Source organism: Pleurodeles waltl, chromosome 4_1 (genome assembly GCF_031143425.1).
Source record: "Pleurodeles waltl isolate 20211129_DDA chromosome 4_1, aPleWal1.hap1.20221129, whole genome shotgun sequence".
In the NCBI taxonomy this organism is placed as follows: domain Eukaryota; kingdom Metazoa; phylum Chordata; class Amphibia; order Caudata; family Salamandridae; genus Pleurodeles; species Pleurodeles waltl.
This window is the reverse complement of record NC_090442.1, coordinates 49,448,178-49,472,940: the sequence shown is the minus strand read 5'-3', so window position 1 is coordinate 49,472,940 and position 24,763 is coordinate 49,448,178. Positions and strand designations below refer to the sequence as shown.

General features: G+C 45.7%; 1 protein-coding gene across 1 annotated transcript; it reads right to left on the bottom strand.

Moving 5' to 3' along the window:
- On the bottom strand, positions 1-24,182 carry LOC138287372 (zinc finger protein 84-like). Its single transcript, XM_069227758.1, has 2 exons — positions 24,069-24,182; positions 1-2,272 (listed from the first exon to the last, which is right to left on the bottom strand). The coding sequence occupies exon 2, from the start codon at positions 2,247-2,249 to the stop codon at positions 1,062-1,064; it is 1,188 nt and encodes a 395-aa protein (XP_069083859.1). The 5' UTR covers positions 2,250-2,272; positions 24,069-24,182; the 3' UTR covers positions 1-1,061.
- Positions 24,183-24,763: the final 581 nt, after the last annotated feature.

The window sequence follows — 24,763 nt, the reverse complement described above, 5'->3', positions numbered from 1 at the left end:
TCTGTTGCCCCTATTTTTATTTTACAAAGAACAAAATTGTGCAAAATCCATTCTCTAGTTTCCTCTGAACAAAGGTTATTAATAAACAGAGCTTTCTTCACTGAAAAGCCTTCTGTCCACACTCCTGAGGAATTACAAACAGCAGACAAGTAGTGTGTGTTAACAATCTCTTTCCCTTGCTTTTGAATTCACAAAGGTACTTAGAAAATATACACTGTAGCAAAATATGTTTGCACCATCCATTCTTATTAGAAAACATGGCTACGGTGCAAATGTATTGCTCTGTTCTTTGCATTAGTGCTCAAGATTGCCATTAAGTTTGTACCCATATGGTGTGAAACAGATGAAAGTTAATTTTACCATGTCCATTTCATTGGTGTGATAGGAAATCCTCTGGTGTATCAGGAGGCTGACATAGAGTACAAACTGGCTCAGCATCGGAAAAAACACGTTCACATTGCAAGACCCACTAAGAACAAATCAACTGAATCAAGATTAAAAAGTTAATTTGTTTACATAAAAACAAAAAAGTGGCAGGCGATCTTGCTGTAATTTTTAGCCTTTCAAAAAAGCAAGGGTCTTATTTTAAGACAGTGGAAAAGATCAGATGAAGGGACATCGCTAGTCTTAAATAATTTAAAAAAACAGCAAATATATATGTGGTAATATAATCAATGTCCAATCATTGTTGCAAGAGTAAATATGTATATATATATATATATATATATATATATATATATATATATATATATATATATATATATATATATATAAAAAATGTCTTCTTTAATAATAAAAAAAAATCTTTACTTTATATCCGACAGATGTAGTTGAACACCAGCCTAAAATTCCGAACATACGCTTGGCTTATCGTCTGTCGACATTGAATACAAAAAACCTCATAATATGCAGTAATAGAATTCATATTCTATCCAAGACTATATATATATATATCAGCGTTCAGTGTAAAATTATGAAGCTACGCAGGGCATCAAAACAGACTTGGCGTTTGTGGATTCTCACATGTTCAATAAGGTCCAATTTCAGACTAAACATGGTCTTTATCCAGTGTGTATTTTTTTGTGATTTGTAAGATCTGACCTTCGAGTAAAGTTTTTCTCACACTTGCTGCAATGAAATGGCTTCACTCCTGCATGCGTCCTTTTGTGCTCGAGAAGACCCAACTTTCGAGCAAAGGTTTTCTCACATTCGTTGCACTGAAATGGCCTCACTCCTGTGTGTATTCTTTGATGCTCAATGAGATTTATCTTTTGAGTAAAAGTCTTTTCACATTCAGTACAGCGAAAGGGCTTCACCCCTGTGTGTACTCTTAGGTGAACTACAAGAGTTGACTTTCGAGTAAAGCTTTTCTCACACTCTGTGCACTGATGGAGCTTCACTCCTAAGTGTATTCGGTCGTGAGAAACAAGAGTTGACTTATGAGTAAAGCTTTTTTCACAAACATTACAGTGATATGGCCTCAGTCCTGTGTGTATTATTTGATGCCGTAGGAAATTAGATTTTTGTGTAAAACGTTTGTCACACTTAGTGCAGTGAAAGGACTTCAAACCTGTGTGTATTCGTTGGTGCTCAAGAAGACTTGCCTTACTAATAAATCCTTTCTCACACTCGGTGCATGGAAAAGGCCTCATTCCTGTGTGTAGCTTTTGGTGCTGATGAAGATTTGACTTTTGAGCAAAAGCTTTGTCACACTCAGTGCACTGAAAAGGTCTCACACCTGTGTGTGTTCTTTGGTGATTTAGAAGACGTGACTTACGAGCAAAGCTTTTCTCACACTCAGAGCAATGAAAAGGCCTCACACCTGAGTGTCTTCTTTCATGTTCTCTAAGATATGACTTTGTGGTAAAGCTCTTTCCGCATTCAGTGCAGGAAAAAGGTCTCTGCCCTGAGTGGATTCTCTGATGCACCTCAAGAACTTCCTTACTGATAAATCTCTTCTCACACTCGGTACAGGGAAAAGGCCTCACCTTTATGTGTATTTTTCGGTGATGACAAAGAGTTGCCCGATGCGTAAAACTTTTCCCACACTCATTGCAGTGAAAAGGTCTCACACCTTCGTGGATTCTCCGATGCCCTACAAGGTCTGCCTTTTTGAAAAAACTCTTCTCACACTCAGTACAAGGGAACAATCTTTGCTTCTTGTGGATTTGTTGATGTTGTTTTAAGGTGGACTTGTGAGTAAAGTTCATCTTGCATTCAGAGCATGTATAGGAATCTTTCTCATTCATTTTTCCTGTCTCCAATTGCTGGGCTGCAGAATAAAATTAAAAAGGCAAGTTTAAAAATGAGAAATAGTTTATTAAAATATAAATACAGAGCTACGATAGTACATGTCACAGTTGAACACTCTCTTTACAGGAAGATGTTGGAGTTCTACTAAAATTAAAGTTTCACACTTTTCACTGACACATATTGGACAATCTTCAAATGTTAAGTGATATCACCTAATTCTGCCAAAGGACAATCCCAGGACTTTCAGCCACACACATAAATCCCTGAATGTGGGATTTGGCTTGTTTTGTACAATTGTGTGACATGCAAATGATTGGCAATACAATTGGAGGAAGAGTAAGGTAGTCTGTCAAATTGTTCGGGAGCCACAGAACAGACAGGGGCCACTGGGCCACAACTGTCGTGGTTGAGGTTGTTTGTGACCTTGATTCCACAGACTGAGCCAACCCTTTCCATATTTGACTCTCAAGATAGCAAGGGTAAGCAGTCACAGTCTTCTTGGGGAGAGAGAGAGAGAGAGTGAGAGAGAGAGAGACGAAAAGTGAGAAAGAGAGTGTGTGTGTTTGTTTTATTGTTTATTCAAGAGCTCAGAACTCAAAAGCCAAACATCAGACACTGTAACGGAACGCCCAACTGAGTGCTTGTTTATGAAAGTACTTTAATCACTCAGCAAAATACTACACACCACAATGACAGCCTGATACAGGGTTGAAAGTAGTTGCATCTAACAGAGAAGCGCTACACCCCATTTCTTCCTAGCACCCCTCTCGTTCTTGCTATGGTCAAGTTTTTACCTCTAAAGTTCCTAAACCAATTCAAAGTAGGCAACGATTAGGTAATGGCGCAGACAACGTGAAGCAATCTCACTCACTGGTGGAGCAATTCGGTTCAATGTCTTTTTCACCTCTTGTTAAAAAGCCTTAAACAACGCAGTGGTCTTGCCCACATACGCCAGTCTCTGTCCTCCTATGGAGGGCTAACCTCTTGGTTGCAATGCACTTCAGGGAGTACTCCCACCCTTAATGCATTAGTCCTTTCTTTGCAATAACTGTAGAGCCAGCCTTGTTTGGGATCAGAGTCCATGGAGTGGACTCACTGGGCATGTCTGTCTGGTTGCTCTAATCTTCGATATCTGTGGCCCTCATAGCTTGTTGAGGACCGGGTATAGGATGTAGCAGTTTGTTTTTGCAATGATGTCTCTGTGGCATTTGTGGCCTCTCAGTAGATCCTGGCTTCCCATTTCAGGGGTACATTGTTTTTGGTTTCTTCAGCAGCAGTATTACCGATAGCTCAAGCTTGTGGCAGACTGCTAGGTGTGAGACAGTTCACTTGGAAATTGCCCAAAGAAAATGGGTGAACCCTTTCCTTAGGGTGTTCCATGCTTGGAAAACATTGAGCATCTTCCTCTCGTCAGTCACTCTTCCTGAAGGAATCCATGCAGACAGGCATCTAGGATTTTATGCAGATTAACAGCCCTTCTAAAAGAAAGTGCAGGTGTCCGATGATGTCTTCTCAACTCCTGGAGACAGGCTGTCAGGCAGGCACCAGCTCTGGTTACACGGCAGTTCTTCTAGTACTTTATAACAATCCCTTCCTGTGTCAAGAAGAATGTTGGACTGGAACTAAGTGAGCTGGATCCACTGTCTAAATCTTCAGAACCAGTTGGGGTGCTTCTCTTTCAAATGTCATTTCTAGGCTATTTTCCAGACAGATTTTGTGCGAAGCAATGTTTCTCACAGCAGATAGCAACAGAACTGGCTCCAAGAAGGGAACACTGAAGTGTGAGTTCATGGCTCACCAATCTTCCTGAAGCAGTATTCAATGACAGACAAAATGGACAGACCTGGTCAAAGACACTTCCTCACTTTGAACAACAAATAATCCAGTCCTACAGTCATATTTACTACCCACCAAATGGAAGTACTCAGGAAGAAATCATAGAAATCATCAGCAGAAACCTTGCTAATAAGCCCCTCATGGACCTATCTTCTCATTACAGTGTGTGGGTCTCCACCCTCCAGCCACAGGAATGCAGCCGATACACTTCCCCTGTATGGCAAAGCCATCCTCACCCATCATCTTGGGCCATGTTAAACCAGAGGCATCCAAAATGGATCCCACTGGCTTCAGTACTCTGACATACGCACACACACAATGTCCTACCATCGTATCTGTGCTACACACTGACCACACAAACATGCACGCTTGACATGCACAGAATATGACAGCATAAGATTCCAGATCTCACAAAAAGTGGACTTTTTACGAAGAGGGATCAATAGGAAACACTTTTTTGACACAGAGAAAATGTTTTTTTTGCACTGTGTTCACAAAACATGGTGTGCTGCCACTACCGTCTTATGTGATGTAACCAATGAAAGTATGATAGTCCACTGTGTATGAGAGCCGCTTGGTGCATCCCTCCAGGCTACAGAACAGGTCCTGGGCCTCAGATTGTAAGGGGCAGACCTAGTCCTCTGTGTACATGCTATATTACCATGAGGCCAGGACTAAAACAAAAGTCAGGATACCAATTTCACCTTCAGTCAGGAAAGAGGTGGGAAGAGGTACATGCCCGTTTACCATGCAGAGGCCATTCGTCATAGTCTAGCAGGGTCTACAATACACTGAACTCTCTCAGAAATGTGCTCAGGATCTGTCACAATGCTTCCTGCCAGGCTGCTTCAGCTACCAAGATCAGCCCTTCCAGGCCTCCTTAATAAAGACCTTTCGGTCTAGTTTCTCACAAGGTCAGCAAAACAGGCTCCTGTAAAGCCAGTATATCACTCTCCCCTGCTCGGAATCCTTCTCATCCTTTTGTTCCTAGGTCTCTGGCATTAAATAGCTGTGGCGAGTTCCCTCAAGTTCTGAAAAAAGTGTGAGGTGATTTGCTCTCGCTCTTTGTACCCCTTAGAAAGGCATGCTTACAATCAGGGGGGGCTTGTCATATCACAAAAATTCCTGCCTGGCACAAATGAGAGTCAGTGATACAGTTCACCTTCAGCTTTCCTATTATTGTCATACTGTACTCGACATATATGGAAAATGTCACTTACCTAGTGTACATCTGTTTGTGGTATGTAGTGCTGCAGATTCACATGCTATGCGTATCTCTTCTGACATCTAGTGTTGGGCTTGGAGTGTTACAAGTTGTTTTTCTTCGAAGAAGTCTTTTCGGAGTCATGGGATCGAGTGACTCCTCCTCTCGATTACAGTGTGCATGGGCATCGACTCCATTGTTAGATTATTTTCCCGCAAAGGGTGAAGGAAGGAGTGATAGAGTATAAGAATATAAAGAGATGTCCATGCACATGTAAATGTATCTACGTATGTACAAATGCTAAACTACTACAGGCTTCCGGGGAGGAGGGAGGGTGCATGTGAATCAGCAGCACTACATGCCACGAACAGATGTACACTAGGTAAGTGATATTTTCTGTTCGATGGCATGAACTGGAAAAAGGCCCAAAACCAGTTCATGCACTGAAATTTTGATGTTGCTCGCGTTATGCGTCATTTTTTCCCCACCAATACAGATTGTGCGTCATATTTTTTGACGCACAGCAGTGAAAATTAGGCCGCATCCAAATAATTGCACAGACTATTTACTATTATTTGGCTGCGGCCTAATTTTCACTCCTGCGCGTTGAAAAATATGACGCACAAACTGTATGCCTGAAAAAATATGACTCATAACGCGAAATACGGCGGCCATTTTATGCAGGAAGTGATGTAATAGGATATCCTGTTTACAGATTATGTACAGTGGGTGTACTTTCACTTTCACTTTGCAGTCTGTGAATCTTCTAGACTGTGTGGCTGTTTTCAGAGTGGTGTCCAGTGATTTTGTGCTTTTGTGTCCTGTGTGCTATCTCAATTGTCATTTTGTGAAATAAATATTGTTGTTGTTTAGTGTCCTAGTGTGTTTTGTTTACATGTGTCCAGTATTCTATTGTTTTTGTTGTTTGTGGGAGTCTGTTGTGGGTAGTGCTAGTTTGGGGATAGTTGGGCTCTTTTAGTGGTTAAGTTTACTTTTCTTCTTTTTTTGTACCCCTACTTTCCCCCTTTTCCCCTTTCTACTTCTTTATCCCCTATTCCCCTTTTCATTGCCGAGATGTCTGGTAGGCCACATCTTGGCAGGATGGGTGAGGAGGAGTTGGGGTTTTTTATATGGCTTGTGGGCCATTTCCTACCACTCATGATCGAGGCAGGGCGATACAGGGGTACCACACTGAGGCGCGCAGAATCCAGTGGGGAAAGGTGCTGCATCACCTGCAGTGCGTGTATGCCAGCCAGAGGAGTGACCACCAACTGAAGCACCGGTGGGCTGACCTCCTCACCAGGGAGCAAGATCTGCTGGACCACATGGGAATAGTGATTGGTGGCCCTGTTGATGAGTACTAATCATGTAAATGTGCATGATTAAATGCTCTGTAGTGACATCAGATGATTTGTACAATATCTGCCAGCTAAGTTGCTGACTGTGTGGAATGCTGCGGAAACATACTGGGTAATTGATGCACTATGTGAAGAATCACAATTGCTAGCTGTCAGGAAGCACGTACTCTGCAAACTTACAGGATACTTTTCCGTTCAGTAAATTGGTGCTGCCTTTGTGTCAGACAACCAAACAAAATAGGAGCCAATTACGTCTATATAGGTCACATTTGCCAGAGTAGTAAAGATGTACTAAAATATTGGATAACTTTGTTGACGCAATAGCTAGACTGACTTTAGAAACACTACATGATGCAGAAAATGAGTGCTGGCTTAACGTGATGATAGCAAAGTGGCCCAGACATATGTCTAATGTCAGTCTGGTGAGTGTGGAAGGAAAGTGTTCATGGAAGTTCTATGAATGTTAGGGATTATTGTGGTCCTTCATCTTTTGGGATACATGTCAGATATGGATTTGAAAACATCGTGAAAAGGTGTAAGGTGCCCTCAGCTAACATCTTAGACTGGTATTTGGAGTTAGTTGTGCCACATTCCAATTAGGGATAGCAGTCCAAAGGTATGTGCATGGGTTCACATCTCCATGGTTGGTGCAAATCACCATTGCTGGCCTACATCAAATGAAGAAACTGTAACAACAGGAGGGCTTACAAAAGTCCCTGCCCCTCTGTATATTGTACCTATGTGTAATAAATGTGTCATGGCCACATGGGCTGTTTGATTGGTTATGCAGTCCTCACGTAACCAGGCTTTGGATGTCTCTCTTGGATGCACATGATGAGACAATTACACTCCATTATTATTTCTGATCACTAATGACGGAGCATGTTTGCCACCACATGATAGCTATAGGGCCACTGCATTTGTGCATATATGTGTATAATTGTCACAGGAGACCCATGCTATGTACATGTTAGCAGTGCTATATCGGATGCAGTATCATCATGTCTGAGTGGCTTTAATTACTTATGTCATCTTACACATAGTTTATGTCTTTGGAATTGTTGGTCAGTGCACAGATTTTGAGCACATTTCTTCCTTCCATGCCTTACAGGTGGACCGGCACCCTACACTGTGGGAGAGGTGGCTACATTTGAGGACCCCGACCACTCCAGTAAGTGTTGATATGTCTGTAATGTGCTGTGTTTGCTGGTGATGTGTGATGGACTCCTGTGTGTTGAACACATAGCAAGGTGTGATGCGCTGACCAATCATTTGTCTTGTTCCATGAGTGGGATTTCAGTTTCTCAAAAGTTTTGAGTTGGCCAATGCTTATCCGATTGTATTATCTAGGGATTGTAGGTCATTCCTGTAGGCCCCACAATGAGTACTGGGGTGAATCATGTGGATAACACTTGTATCAACAAGAGTCGCACTGGAACTCAGCTCAGATTTAGTCAGCCTGTCAGACCCACATTCTACCAGACTGGTACTGCAAATCGCTTTCCAACAGACTTCTGCTTCCCTATTCACAAAAGTACTTATTAAACTGTAGGTAGAACTTCCTAGCAGCATGTACTTCCACATGTAGTGCTACAGGTATGTGGAACTTGAGTACAATGGCCTAGGTGTGCATGCTAATCATGATCATGGGTGTTCTTGCAACTCTGTGTCTGGTGTAAGTCATGCCTTACTGGAAGTATATGTTGTATACCAAGCTCTGCATTTCCTGACATGTGTGGCGCTATGATTGGTCAAGGGTTTGCAGACTCCTAATTGTTGATAGACCTTACCTGTGGTGTGTGTGTAGAGCCAAACACGTGTGGAGTTTTCTATACACTCCTGGGTGTCCATGTTGTTTAGAATTGTTAGTTGTTTCTCCACCTCCCCCCTCAAACACAGGCATGGGTTTGTGAATAGGGTAGCTAGGACTGATGCTACCAGTATGTTACACATACATGTGAATAAGTGACTGTTTGGTCGGAACCTAGTATACACACACTCAGGTATGGCACATGGGTACTATACTGGCAAGTCCAGTTACAACTTGCAGACCATGTGGCTTTAGTTTTGCATTCCGTACACTGACATTTGTAGCCCAGGTATTGGCGGAGGATATGCAGCATGATTGTTAGCTGATAACTGGCAGAACTCAGATGGCAAGTCAATGCCAGTTGTTACCCTTCTCATAGGTTTTGGATGTGCTATGTTTGATGTGACCTTTGTAGGCTGGCCTGCCATGTACTTCCTCAGGGACATACAATGATCTGTATGGTGATATGAGCTGTTACAAGTACAGTAGATGTATCGTCTGATTTACTTCTTGTGCCATTTCACACAATGCAGTTCCTAATGTAAATTATTTGCATTTGTCTTCACAGCTGCAAACATGACTCCTATCCAGGTCCGTGAGTTCCAGAGGCGGGCCATGAGATATCAACATATCCTGCTGGTAGAGTCGGGGTTCAGGAGGACGGCCCATTGATACCGCCATGAATGGGCCTCCGGGGCATGGGGGGCTTTCCCACAGGGTGGCCCTACTTTGCCCACCACAGCCACCACCAGCACAACCACCAGTTCCACCCAGGAGGCAACACCCACAGCTGGGACTGTTGTCCCAACGTCTGCTGTAGTTCCAGGCCCCAGCATTGCAACAGCTTCAGGACAGCCCACTGGCCTTGGCTCTACACGCCCACAAACCTCCTCCGCCGGTACCCAGACTGCCCCAGCTCCAACAGTTGACCCTGCAGCATTCCACGAAATGGAACGTAAGATGGACCGTGTGTTGAGGAAGATCAGTAATCTGAGCCGGGATGTTTGCCATATTAACAGGCGTGTGAAGTCCATAAAGCGGACCCTCCGGAGGGCCACCCTCTAGACTTTGATGACAATGGACATGATTCCCTCCCCTCCCTCCTCTTTCCTTGTTCTCATACTTAGTGGGCTTAGGAGGCTTAGTGTTAGGTTAGTATAGTCTGTTAGTTTAGTTAGTGTTAGTGGGTGGGGGGTCCTGATTCTTTCTATTTTTACTTATTAAGTGTGTGGGTGGGTGGGTGTTGGGCTATGTTGGGGTTCTTGTGTGTTTAATAAAAAATAAAAAAATAAAAATATATATATATATATTTATTTAGGATAGTATAGTATGTGTTTAGGTTAGCATGTGTTGTCCTCCATGTGTCCCGTCCCCTAGGGGGGAGGTGGGGGGCTGATGTTTAGAACTTTTTGTTACATGTGATAAGTAAGTTTAGGTTAGGTTAGTTAGGGACAGTTGTGGGTAATGAGTAGTCAGGGTAGATTAGGGTAGGTAAGACTTTTCCCTCAGTTTCCTCTTCTGTGATTACCATTTAATAAATATATAGTTAACCCTTTACAGGATGTGTTAAATGCTACTTGATCATGGCCTTGGCATTAGTGTACATGAATTTTGTTCTATTACATTTGTGTCCTATGCTACGAACAAATCCCAACTGAGCTGTAAGATTGGCAGCTACCCCAGAGCTACCTTGCAAAGATTCCACCATTCGTTGCAACCACCAATCACAGTTAATATGGATCCCAACGTGTTTTTGTCGGTAAGTATGTTTTGTAAGTCACAAACGGTGCTTCCAGAAATGGTATTGGTGGAACAGTTTTAGGTCTAACTGCAATGTGATGTTCAAGGACACCCTTATAAGATGAGTTGTCCTAAGCACTCTTGTAGTCTTGTCTTCATGACTCACATAAATCATTTGTGACACTGTTCAGCATGATAACCTATTTGGATGTAAACTCAAACACCTTCATTCATGCAGTTTTTGTAGTGTTAGCTTAGATTTGTGTGCACTGTTATATGTGTTAGTATTGCATGGTGACAACATTTTGCTGCCACTATTTGATGACTTAGATATCCCTTGAGGAAGCATTATTCTGTCCAACACAGCATGATGGTGTATGGTTTCTCACTTCAGCAGATATTACCCTCAGGAAGGGCACAGTATGATAAGTGTTGATATGTCTGTAATGTGCTGTGTTTGCTGGTGATGTGTGATGGACTCCTGTGTGTTGAACACATAGCAAGGTGTGATGCGCTGGCCAATCATTTGTCTTGTTCCATGAGTGGGATTTCAGTTTCTCAAAAGTTTTGAGTTGGCCAATGCTTATCCGATTGTATTATCTAGGGATTGTAGGTCATTCCTGTAGGCCCCACAATGAGTACTGGGGTGAATCATGTGGATAACACTTGTATCAACAAGAGTCGCACTGGAACTCAGCTCAGATTTAGTCAGCCTGTCAGACCCACATTCTACCAGACTGGTACTGCAAATCGCTTTCCAACAGACTTCTGCTTCCCTATTCACAAAAGTACTTATTAAACTGTAGGTAGAACTTCCTAGCAGCATGTACTTCCACATGTAGTGCTACAGGTATGTGGAACTTGAGTGCAATGGCCTAGGTGTGCATGCTAATCATGATCATGGGTGTTCTTGCAACTCTGTGTCTGGTGTAAGTCATGCCTTACTGGAAGTATATGTTGTATACCAAGCTCTGCATTTCCTGACATGTGTGGCGCTATGATTGGTCAAGGGTTTGCAGACTCCTAATTGTTGATAGACCTTACCTGTGGTGTGTGTGTAGAGCCAAACACGTGTGGAGTTTTCTATACACTCCTGGGTGTCCATGTTGTTTAGAATTGTTAGTTGTTTCTCCACCTCCCCCCTCAAACACAGGCATGGGTTTGTGAATAGGGTAGCTAGGACTGATGCTACCAGTATGTTACACATACATGTGAATAAGTGACTGTTTGGTCGGAACCTAGTATACACACACTCAGGTATGGCACATGGGTACTATACTGGCAAGTCCAGTTACAACTTGCAGACCATGTGGCTTTAGTTTTGCATTCCGTACACTGACATTTGTAGCCCAGGTATTGGCGGAGGATATGCAGCATGATTGTTAGCTGATAACTGGCAGAACTCAGATGGCAAGTCAATGCCAGTTGTTACCCTTCTCATAGGTTTTGGATGTGCTATGTTTGATGTGACCTTTGTAGGCTGGCCTGCCATGTACTTCCTCAGGGACATACAATGATCTGTATGGTGATATGAGCTGTTACAAGTACAGTAGATGTATCGTCTGATTTACTTCTTGTGCCATTTCACACAATGCAGTTCCTAATGTAAATTATTTGCATTTGTCTTCACAGCTGCAAACATGACTCCTATCCAGGTCCGTGAGTTCCAGAGGCGGGCCATGAGATATCAACATATCCTGCTGGTAGAGTCGGGGTTCAGGAGGACGGCCCATTGATACCGCCATGAATGGGCCTCCGGGGCATGGGGGGCTTTCCCACAGGGTGGCCCTACTTTGCCCACCACAGCCACCACCAGCACAACCACCAGTTCCACCCAGGAGGCAACACCCACAGCTGGGACTGTTGTCCCAACGTCTGCTGTAGTTCCAGGCCCCAGCATTGCAACAGCTTCAGGACAGCCCACTGGCCTTGGCTCTACACGCCCACAAACCTCCTCCGTCGGTACCCAGACTGCCCCAGCTCCAACAGTTGACCCTGCAGCATTCCACGAAATGGAACGTAAGATGGACCGTGTGTTGAGGAAGATCAGTAATCTGAGCCGGGATGTTTGCCATATTAACAGGCGTGTGAAGTCCATAAAGCGGACCCTCCGGAGGGCCACCCTCTAGACTTTGATGACAATGGACATGATTCCCTCCCCTCCCTCCTCTTTCCTTGTTCTCATACTTAGTGGGCTTAGGAGGCTTAGTGTTAGGTTAGTATAGTCTGTTAGTTTAGTTAGTGTTAGTGGGTGGGGGGTCCTGATTCTTTCTATTTTTACTTATTAAGTGTGTGGGTGGGTGGGTGTTGGGCTATGTTGGGGTTCTTGTGTGTTTAATAAAAAATAAAAAAATAAAAAAATAAAAATATATATATATATATTTATTTAGGATAGTATAGTATGTGTTTAGGTTAGCATGTGTTGTCCTCCATGTGTCCCGTCCCCTAGGGGGGAGGTGGGGGGCTGATGTTTAGAACTTTTTGTTACATGTGATAAGTAAGTTTAGGTTAGGTTAGTTAGGGACAGTTGTGGGTAATGAGTAGTCAGGGTAGATTAGGGTAGGTAAGACTTTTCCCTCAGTTTCCTCTTCTGTGATTACCATTTAATAAATATATAGTTAACCCTTTACAGGATGTGTTAAATGCTACTTGATCATGGCCTTGGCATTAGTGTACATGAATTTTGTTCTATTACATTTGTGTCCTATGCTACGAACAAATCCCAACTGAGCTGTAAGATTGGCAGCTACCCCAGAGCTACCTTGCAAAGATTCCACCATTCGTTGCAACCACCAATCACAGTTAATATGGATCCCAACGTGTTTTTGTCGGTAAGTATGTTTTGTAAGTCACAAACGGTGCTTCCAGACTTGGTATTGGTGGAACAGTTTTAGGTCTAACTGCAATGTGATGTTCAAGGACACCCTTATAAGATGAGTTGTCCTAAGCACTCTTGTAGTCTTGTCTTCATGACTCACATAAATCATTTGTGACACTGTTCAGCATGATAACCTATTTGGATGTAAACTCAAACACCTTCATTCATGCAGTTTTTGTAGTGTTAGCTTAGATTTGTGTGCACTGTTATATGTGTTAGTATTGCATGGTGACAACATTTTGCTGCCACTATTTGATGACTTAGATATCCCTTGAGGAAGCATTATTCTGTCCAACACAGCATGATGGTGTATGGTTTCTCACTTCAGCAGATATTACCCTCAGGAAGGGCACAGTATGATGCAATCCTGGCCACTGTGTAGATTTATCTGACTACATAAAATCAGGACAGTTGTATTGACAAGCTACGTTATTGGACAGTAGGCACATTTCAGTTATCTACTGCGCAGTTGATGTGTCACATTACCCAGAGTCAGATTTATTGTGTAAGTGCTATTTATTGATAAGTGCTGTAGTGCTATATGTACATTGTCCATGATTGTGAGTCCATTATAGTGACATCTTACATTGTGATCCTTCACAAGGGGTTAAGGAAATGCTTTGACATGCTGGGGTGATGTTTCAGACAGTGCAGAGGGACAGGATTTGCCAATGAGTAAGAGAGACACAATCACTGGGCAGGCTGACAAGATATACAGTGGTTAGCAGAACAGTCATTGAGTAGAGTTGTTGTAAGACTGGCATGTTACAAAACGCAGGACCTTGGCAATAGTTGGCCATGTGGCAGGGACTAGTGCTTCCGGGTTCTTTTCCGTGTGAATGTGATCTGTTCCATGTCTTCTTCTGATGTGTGTGTTGCCTCCTCTGTCCTTGTTGGTGGTGGTTGTGAAGGGGCAACACACACCTCAGTGTTAGAAGACGTGGAGTCAGACATCCCGGTCACTGCTACCTGTGAAGGTCTTAAGAGCAGTACTGCAGCAAGGAGGATCTGCTGATTCTTGAGAATAGCAGCGACATCACGATGGTAGGCAGCCAGGTCGGCCCTGAGGGGTTCAATGTTGCATTCGTGCACGCGTTGACAGGATTGCTGTTGTAGGTGTTGGGTCAACTGTGTTACAGCTGTGCTGAATTCCTTCAGGCTTTTTTGCTGTTCCTGCAAGATAGATGTTAGCCCTTGCATAGCTGCTGCCTGATCTGCAGATGACATCATGCACAAACGAAACCCCTCTAGGCTGGCTGCCATAGTTTGCATCCCTACCCGCACCTCATTGGCCAGCTCCCGCTGTACCCCAACTACAGTTCTCTCAAAGCTGGTGCCTGTGTCATCTGAGTCCTCAGCTGTGTTGGAGCTGGCAGGTCTTACAATTGGGGTGGTGGGTGGGTCCTCTGTGATGGCTGCTTGTTCTGTGCTCCTCCTTGTGACTGAAGGTGGGGTCTGGAGGGTTCCAAAGACCTCTTGGATGGTCTGCTGGGGAATGTTTGTCAGCTCGTCATCCATGTCATCAGGGTATTCTGGGACAGGCATATCCGCAGGAGATCCATCTTCCTCTGCAATGAAACGGGGTACAATTAGTGTGTGTGTGTGTTGTGGCATTAGTGATGTGACATGCCTTGTGATGAATTCATATTGTGATCTTGTTTCGTGTTCATTGCTCCAGTCTTTCAGATGGGCATTCTCCCAGGCCTATGGCCCACCTGCATGTCACATGTATTGTGGTAAGTTATTAGACTTGTCAGCATCATCTAATCTGGGTGTTTGTTCTGGCCAAATAGTGAATTGCCACCTTCTTGTCCTACTCAACTCTCCGTCCACATCCATTCTCATGGTGAGGCCTTTCACTGGCTGTGGGTGCTCTGATGGCACTGGCAGCACACTTGACAATCTGGACCTGCCCCAGTCTCTGATCTTTCACATCCACTTAAATGTAGTTGACATGTAGCGTATCCTATGCATAGCATTGTTATGGCACGATTTGGATGTTGGCATTGGTAATGTGTACAGCTGATGTTGGGAATGCGTGGTACATTGGATTGCCCTGATAATCGTATCAGTGTCCTATTTCCTCCTCTGACTGTGCAGGTGTATTTCAGTGACCAGTTACATGTGTCCTCAATGCTGTTGTCTGAGCAGTATGACATTTGGGATGTTACATTGTGACCCAGGCACAGGATGGACCCTGACATATGCAGCATGGGTATGTCCATAGTGCTGTGTAGCTCCTATTGTTGATGACATTGGCTGATGTTTGCGGCAACTATGGGCATTGACATTTTACAGGACTGGGGCCTTTGTCTTGTTTCAGGGGATTACTGGAGTTGTCATCATCAACCCACTAATTTAGGTGTGTATGATCCATGGGGAAGTTACTGCCATTGGCTACTTAAGGTTCACACAGAGCGGAGGTGGTTGTGGCAACTATTGTCGCAGTTACATTCCAGTTGTCGGTATGACTAGAGGTTGTTCATAGGGCCCTAGTTAATGTAGGGGGAATGGTGGCTGACGTGTGCCGGGATGTCAGTTTGACGTTGTTCCCTTCCCTCCTGGCCTGGCTTTACATTTGCTCCATCGTTGGCATGGCAGCATGCCCCCATGGGACTGTTGTTGGTGTAGTGTAATGGTGTGCCCCAGCTTCTGTCTGTGCAGGCCATGCCCCCATGCCATACCCCTTTACCCATGCCACTCCATGTATATGATGACTTCCATGCATTTTGTGGTCAGTATCCCCCCCCGCTTACGGTTGACATTAGTGCATTTTAATTCCCCAATCGACTTACCCTGCATGTGTGTTGTCTCCTGGTAGTCTGCGCTGTCCTGTCCTTGAATCCCTGTGACGATCTCCTCGGGGATGACGGCTGCGACCATCTCCTCCATATGGTCCAGGGCCTCCTGGTGTGCTGGGCTCCCACCTCCAGTATGCAGTGCTGCCTTCCTGTTCCTGGCCATCTTTTCCTTGGTCCTGCGCTTGCAGTCATGCCAGCGTTTCTTGCACTCGATGACTGTTCCGCGTACTTCTACCACACTGTTGATCTTGTCGACAATTTGTTGCCATATAGCCTCTCTCCTACTGATTGGCAATTTTGAGGTGACAAACAATTAGGGCTGGTGTTCCGTCACCTCTTTAACCAGAATTTCCTGTTCCTCTGCACTAAAGCAACACTTTCTTTTCTTCTTAAAAGTGTCCTGGTTCTTGTGTGGATCCTCCTGGCTGGTTCCTGGTCCATTGTCATCTTCCTGGGGTCTGTAGAGGCATCTGGGTTCCATTTTGGCTCTCCTCTGCTGATATGGCTGTGTTCATGGGGAATTTTGACGCTATTGTGTCAAAAAACACCGCATATCCGGTTTGCGGGGTCGTAAATCGACCCACAGTCATTTCCGCCGCGCTAACGTCATTTTGCTTTACGACTTGACACTGCGGTGTGCGTCAAAAAAAATGACTCACACCTGTGGTTTGCGCCGCCGTGCGTCAAAGTATAAAATTTGACGGCCGCCCACAGCGCAACAAAATGGCGCTAACCGGCGTTATTATTTTTTACGCGAAACTGCGCCGGCGCAGTTTTGCGTCAGAAAGTATAAATATGGCCCTGAGTGTGTTGTTGGCATTGTGTAAAATTGCTTGACTTTATTAGCCAATCGTCTAGATATGGAAAGATGTGAATGTGTTGCCTTCTTAAGTAGGCTGCTACTACTGCTAGACATTTTGTGATCACTCTTGGAGCTGTTCTTGAGCAGAATAGTAGAACTATGAACTGGTAATGTTTTCCTGCTATGACAAACCTGAGGTATTTTCTGTGAGCTGGATGGATGGGTATATGGAAATACGCACCTTTGAGGTCTAAAGCAGTCATGTAATCTTATTTCTGTAGTAGTGGAATGACGTCCTGCATAGTTACAATGTGAAAGTGTTCTGGGCGACCCTGGACCTATTTTTGAGGTCAGGAGAGCTCCCCACTCCACATAGCTCCACCTGTCTGTGCCTGTATCCGCTTCCCCGCCCTCACTGCTGCTGCGAGTTCGAGGCCCTCCTCCACCTGCAAGCTCCCACCTGTGCCTCATCCCTGGTGGCCAGTGGTGAGCCGTAAGTATTTTGAGTCTGCCTTGTGTCTGCTTTTTCACCTTTATCTGCCTCTTTACTGTTTTCTCTGCGTTTTCACCTTTTTATGCCTCTTTACTGTTTTTCTCTGCTTTTTGCCCTTTCACGCTCTCTCTGTGTCTCCTTTGCCTTCGCCTCCTCCCCTTTCGTTCTTCCTGCCGCTGCGTCCCCTGTGGCCCCGCCCCTCGCTCACCCATTCGTGCTTCGCTCCCGCCTCCCAGCTGCTCCTCCCCACCACCTCCCCTTCTTAATGGCGGCCGCTATGCGGCCATGCCGCTGGTGCGCGAGAGGCAAGCCCGTCCGCGCCCAGCGCCAGACCCCTTGCCCTTGTGACCGCCATGTCGCCCGACGCTACTATGGCGCCAACACCCTCCACGCCACCTGCTTCCAGGCCTCCCCATAGCTCATCCACGGACCCTTCTCCTGCCGCAGCTGCAGCTTTACCAGCCCTGAGCCGCCGCCACGGCCGGACACAACCACCTCAGATGCATCCTTCTTAACACCCGCTCCTTCCACAAGCACGCCATCAAACCCTGGGACCTTCTCGACTCATCCTCGGAGACCTGGATGAACCCTTCCTCGGTACCCGACATCGCCATTGCCATCCCGGACGGCTACAAGATCACCCGCAGAGACCGCACCAACAAACTGGGAGGAGGGATCGCCATCGTCCACAGGAACACCATCAGAATCTCGACCAACACCGAAGACACCCTCAGCACTGCCGAACACCTGCACTTCCAGATCCACATTGATCCCAAGACCACCCTCAGAGGAACCCTCATCTACAGACCACCCGGACCTCGACCGCAGTTCAGTGACTCCATCGCCGACGTTGTCAGCACGCAAGCTCTTGCGCCTACAGACTACATCCTCCTCGGAGACCTGAACTTCCACCTCAAGAACACTAATGACAGCAACTCCACCGCCCTGCTCGACAACCTCGGACTTAAACAGCACGTCACGTCACCCACCCACTCCGCTGGACACACGCTCAACCCCATCTTCTCCGCCAGCAGCCACATCACCTTCAGCCACACCACCGAACTCGACTGGACCAACCACCGCTGCATCCACTTCACCTTCAAGAAACCCACCATGCACTACCACCCGCAACAGATCCCCCACCGCAGCTGGAACTTGTTACCGATTTACTTGACTCTGAAGTGGATGGAGGAGTGGCCTTTTTCGGCACTGAACCCAAAGGTCGGTCAATGACAGTCTTTTTTCGGGTCGAACCATGGCCTTCTGGCAGTGGTGTACCCAAGGCCTTTGTAGGGGCAGACGTACTCACGTGCTGGCCAGCAGTGATAGTCCTGTCTTCTTCCGATTTTTGCTCGGAGTCGGTGTCTCGGATGGAGACTGCTGTCTGCGCCTGTTCTTCTTCCATGACGTCGAGATGATCTGTACTTTTTGACGCCATCTCTAACCTTCTGGCTCTCCGATCCCGCAAGGTCTTCTTGGATCGAAACGATCGACAGGCCTCACAATCCTCTTTCCGGTGGTCCGGACAAAGACACAGATTACAAACCAGGTGTTGGTCTGTATAGGGAAACTTTGCGTGGCACCGAGGGCAGAATTGAAATGGAGTCCTATCCATCAGGCTTCCACGCGGTAGGTTCGAACAGGCCATAGTCAGGTGCGCGTGCCCAGAAGGGCGAAATCTAAATTCCGACTATACTATTGGTTCGAGGCTAGATGGAACGCGATCAAAACAATACTGACGATTAAATGAGTTTTCTAAGGTTTCCGATTCGAAATCTCAGAGCGAGAGGAAACACGTCCAAACCCGACAGCCGAAAGAAAACAATCTAACAATGGAGTTGATGCCCATGCACAGGGTAACCGAGAGGAGGAGTCACTTGATCCCTTGACTTTGAAAAGACTTCTTCGAAGAAAAACAACTTGTAACACTGCAAGCCCAACACTAGATGTTGGAAGAGATATGCATAGCATGTGTATCTGCAGCTACAAATGCCATGGAACACACATATATATGTTTCTCTATATCTTCCACTCAACCAGTCACTGGTCTGCGTGATCTCTATACTCAATGCTTTTCAACCTTTATGGGGCCTTATATACTAATCATTTATTTTACTGAATAATATTTTTGTTTGCTTACACTATACGGATTATTTTCTAAATATAATGCGTTTCTCCATTCACAAGTTACCTGGTACCACTGGTAGCAGGAGCGGAAAATGTTTTTATTGCTCTCATTCCAATGCTTTTGAGCACCTATAACAAGTACCTGGCACACTCCCTTCTCTGCACATCTGAACTCCAAGGCAGTTGCCTTTATTGCTGCTGAGCGGTGTAGATCAGAACCTGCTTCTCTGGTGCTCAGTGATGTCCTAACTTGGGTATTTCTTTTGATCTTTTTTTAAAAGAATTCTCCCCATCTTCTTCATTCTTCAGCTTGGGCAGCTTATGATGCTTCTAGTATTCCGTATTCTGTCACTGACTGCTCGCAGCAGACGACCCTCATAAACTTTGCGTGTCTTGCTGAGGGGCAGCCACAAGTGCTGCTCTCCACTCTGTGTGTGACCACTGGTACAAAGACCTGCTATAACCAAATAACTTTCAATTTAGTTAGAAAGTTTGCCAATTTCATCATTAGCAAGAAGATTTAGGAGTACAAGGTCTCACTCCATGTGTGCAGTTCTGAGCAGCCTTTCTTCTGCTGTGGTAGTAAAAGGACCCTACCTAGGGCTCACCACCACCACCCATGCTCCCCAAGGCCCAATAAAAGTGGTGTGAGTGATCCTGGGAAAGGTACCAAGACATCTGTCCCCTTGCAAAAGATAACCTGTTTCCGCTGGATTCATTTGTCATGGTCCAGGGAATAGGTTCAAAGTGTTTGAGAGCAGGGATCGAATCCACTGATGCTCTGCTGACTTTGCTGCACAGTCAAGCCAAGCTACTACTTTGGGTACCAGGACACAGCACTGCGGAAGTAAACCTATGCTTAATTCTGGGTATAGTTCTGCAAGCATGTTGCATCAAGAGACCGAGCACGTTAAATGCCTGGGGAGTAAAGTAGTGGAACCTCTTAAGGATCTGAGCTATGAGGCAAGGAGAGTGGGATCTATGCTGCAGAATCTCAGGATGGGCACTATAGTACTGATTTATAAAGAAGGAAAACCGATAGAGCAGTATGCCTCATATGGACCCATCACTTTACTTAATCTGGAAGTGAAGATTCTGGAGAAGGTGCTGATGAACTACCTGATCCGGGTCATAGACAAGCTAATAGCTCCAGACCCCTCAAGCTCTATCTCCTGATGTCCACGTGATTCAATCGTAGGCGGTTTTATGGATGTCTGGCGAGAAGGGATAGTTTGGGCGAGCATGCGGTCCTGTTAACGCTAGATGCCGAAAAGGTATCCGATTTGGTAGAGTGGCATTACCTGCTGGCGTGTCTGCAGAAGCCTGGGTTTGGGCCAGAGTTTTTGTCATGGACTCGACTCATCTACACTGGACACCTGGCATGGGTTAGAGTCAATGGAGTGTGAAGTGGGTGTTTGAGCTGGGAAGGTGGACGAGGCAGGGGTGCCTGCTCTCCTCCCTGCTGTTTGTGTTGGCAGGGGACCCATTGGGGATCTGGAAAAGAGTGGATGCCCAGACCTGTGGGATATGGCGGGCCCTTGTACTGGGAAGATATTTTCTCCCTCTACTCCAACAAGCTCCTCCTCTATCTAGCAGACCCGATCCATTCCATACCTCGAATCTTAAAGATCCTACATATATTTTGAAGGTATTCAGGGGAGTGCATTAACTGGCACAGGTCTGTTGTGTTCCTGATCATCCCGTGGCACTCCCCCCCCCCGCAGTTGGGCTGGGAATGCTCCTTATGCTAGACGTGGGAGAGGTTTGTCTACCTGGGAAGCTATACAACACTTGATCAGGTGGAGTTCTGGATGCAGTCTTTAGGAAGTGTTCTCAAGGAATACAAAACTGGTGTGGGGAATTGGCATAAAGTTCCTATCTTGGATCTGATTAGAGCAGCCCTCTACAAAATAATCACTTTGCCCACGTTTTTTGTACTTGCTGCAGGATACACCCTACGAGGTGCCCGAGGCATTCTTTCAGGCATTAAAAGCAGTGTCAAGATTGTTACTATGGGATGGGGGCACCTCGCAAATAGCTCTATCAGCACTTACCAGGAACCCACTATGAGTGGTGTGTATCCCTCCCAAACCTACTCCTGTACTACTAGGCAGTGTAGTTACTAGTGGTGAACGGATTGGCCTTTGAGTCTCAGCAACAGCTGGCTCTATAGGTGGACAGACACACGCATGGGATCAAGGGGTTATCTACACCACCTGTGTGGTACCTTCAGGTCCATTTGGGCACCCAGTCCTACAGAAGTCGTGGTTAAAATCTGGAAGGAGGCCATGTGAAAGTTATGATGGGAAGGAACACCCTTATGGGAATCAGATCTGAAAATGTTGGCGTGGCAGAGACAATGCTGGGGATATCAAAACTGGGGGGACAAATGAGAATCCCGGGAATTTTATTCCTCTGAGGAGCTACAAAGGTAATGCAAATTGGTGGAATCACAGTGCTATAGATACGCACAGGTGAAACATACCCTGGTGGGATATGGAGACAGGTTGTGGGAAGTGGCAGCCGAGACTCTGTTGGAATTTAGAATTTTGGCAGCCCTGTTGCACTGACACACAGTATTACAGATTTACAGAACATTAATAAGCAATAGCCCATTCTCTCTACTTTTGTAAAAAGAGAAATGGGATAGAGATTCAGGAATCCTGGAGGAAATCGATTGGGGGGAGGCATGTTGACACCCTTGGGAGGTGGACATTACCTCTGGGTTCTGATTGGTGCAGCTTAAGATACTCCACTGGCATACTTTACGAGGACCAGACTCTCCCGCATGGAAAGGTAGATACTGGTACATGTTGAGAGGTGGCAGACAAACTGGCACATTGTTGCACACCCTGTGGGGATGCTCGCGGCTCCAGCCCTATTGGAGTCAAGTGAGCCTCCAAATTTCAATGGTAATAGGCAAGACTCTGACCCCGGGGCCGGTGCTGGTGACTCTGGGCATTTGGGACAGGCAGATGTTGCCAAAATACTTTTTACTACTGTGCAATGTTGCTCTAATAGTGGCAAAGAGGGAAATTATTCAACCATCGATTAGCCCAGCGGTTCCTACTGTGGATACTGCTCAGCAAACCTAGAGTGGCGTTTGCAGGCAAAGAAGTGCATGTATACAGTAAGAGGTTCACCCTTCATTCTTCACATCAGAGACCAAGAACCTAATTTGCAGGGTCCCACAGAGGTCCTTCCTTAGCTCAACCCTGCTCAGCAGCTACATGACAGTGCTAGCAGACATCATGCGATCCCAAAGCATCACCATCATCTCCTACGCCGATGATACACAACTCATCCTTTCGCTGATGGAACTGCATGACCATGGCTGCAGACTAGATGAGAAACAACTGCTGGAACCTTAACTCCGACAAAATGGAAGTGCTGTTCTTCAGATGCCACCTGGTGGCCATCGGAGCTAGGACCAACACCAATACTCACCAACCCCACCAGAAACCTTGGAATCACCCTAGATGAGAAGCGCAACATGATGGCACAAGTCAACGAGGTGAGTGCCTCCTGCTTCCATATCCTCTAAATGCTACAAACAAAATCTTCAAGTGGGTGCCACAGATCACCCGATGCACCATCACACAAGCCCTCATCCCAAGGAGGCTCAACTACGGCAACATACTCTACGCCAGAATATCCAAGCAGCTCCTATACAGACTTCGGACCATCCAAAACGATGTTGCAAGACTCATACTCCCTCCCATGCCACACCCACATCACACCGCACCTCTGGGAGCTCCACTGGCTGCCCATTCACAAGTTCAGGCAGTTGAAACTCCTCGTGCACACATAAAAACCCTTGCTCAGCCTCCCACTCACTTGCACCCCCCTCCCAACATTCACAAAGGCAGAGCCGGAGGTTGACCCTTCTCCTGCATTGCCCTCAAAACATGGAACGACCTCCCGCAAGACATTGGAGCATCCTCCTCACTTCTAGAGTTCCGAACAATGCTAAAGACCCGACTCTTCAAATAACTCTGCGGGGGTCACATGTCTACACACCTGCTCCAGAGCCTGGATACCCATGGGGTGACAAGTGCGCCATACAAATCGACATAACGTAAGTTGTCTGAAGAAATTCGACAATGAATGGGCCATAGAAAGAATTCTCAAACATCGAATGAGCTTGCTGAAGATGCAGAGAGGAAGGGGGTGTCCACTCTACAAGGTCTTATTGGGAGGAGCAATGAGGAGAGATTCCTAAAGTGTACTACTATGGACTTTATAGGGAGGTTTCTGCACTTGTATAAATCCGAAATGTTGGGAATGAGCCTGTGTGACTTGTACTGGAGTCGTGTCAGACTGTTAATTGCTACCAGTGTTATTTATATGGTGCATAACAACACCAAAATGTAATAAAATAGGGTTAAAAAACTGAGGTTGAGCAAGTCTCTGTCCCTGTACATGGGCCAGGTGGCCATGAGTTAGGGCCTGAATTAGATTTCGGTGGAAGGGCTACTCCTTCACAGCGGTGACGGATTTCTGTCAGCCAAAATCAAAATCCCATTTTTTCCTATTAGATTTATGTTTTGGCGGACGGGATCTCTGTGACCCTTGTGACGGGGTAACCTGTCAGCCAAAATCTAAATCAGGCCCTTAGCTCCTTCTGGTGATCCGAGAGCTCAGCTCTTCCTGCCGGCGGCCTCCACTGAAGCTCCAATAACTGAAGCACAATTAGATTAAACTCTGTGCTATGGGTGGGATCAAGGAGGACTCTCGCCTATTTATCTTTGGTGTCATTTACTTACCTACAGGATGACTGGTGCTTCCTTTCGTCTCCGAGTCCTGGCCGTCCACAGAGCAATCTTCTTGCTCTTCCTTGATGTTTGGTGCAACAGTTGTTTTCAGATCTGCCACGACTGTAAAAAAAAAGATATATTACCAAATCTGTGTTCCTAAAAAGAGACTCAGAAAACAATTACTTAGCAGTGCGTGAACGGTCCTTCTAAGGGAATGTACAGGACGCCTTTGTAGCGCTCTGTCAAAGTCCCTGACTGTGAGCTAGGGGTAACACACGGAGGAGCCTACACATTCGTGGCGGGCTCCTCGCAATGAGAAACTTCATCGCAGGGACCCTACCATGCCCGCAGAGCCTTCGCCACGAGGGTGGAGGCCCTTTATGAATCAGGCCCAGCGAGTGGGGGGCTTTTTTATGCTGATGCCACAGCCTAGAACTAAGAGAACGATCTGACTCTATGTGCCTCTGTCAACATATGACAGTGGGTAAAGGCATAAGGCAAATATGTATAAGGGAAATATCTACATTTTAAGTGGTCTAGTATCCTAAGGAGTATAGGGGTGTTTTTCTATGTCACCATTGGGTTAAAGGAGGACATTTATATGTCTTTTTCAAGTGGGCCTTGTTTACTTACCTGTAATAATATTGAGGCTTCTCTTTATCTCACAGTCCTCATCCTCGTGTTCGAGTGGGCAGTCCTCTAAC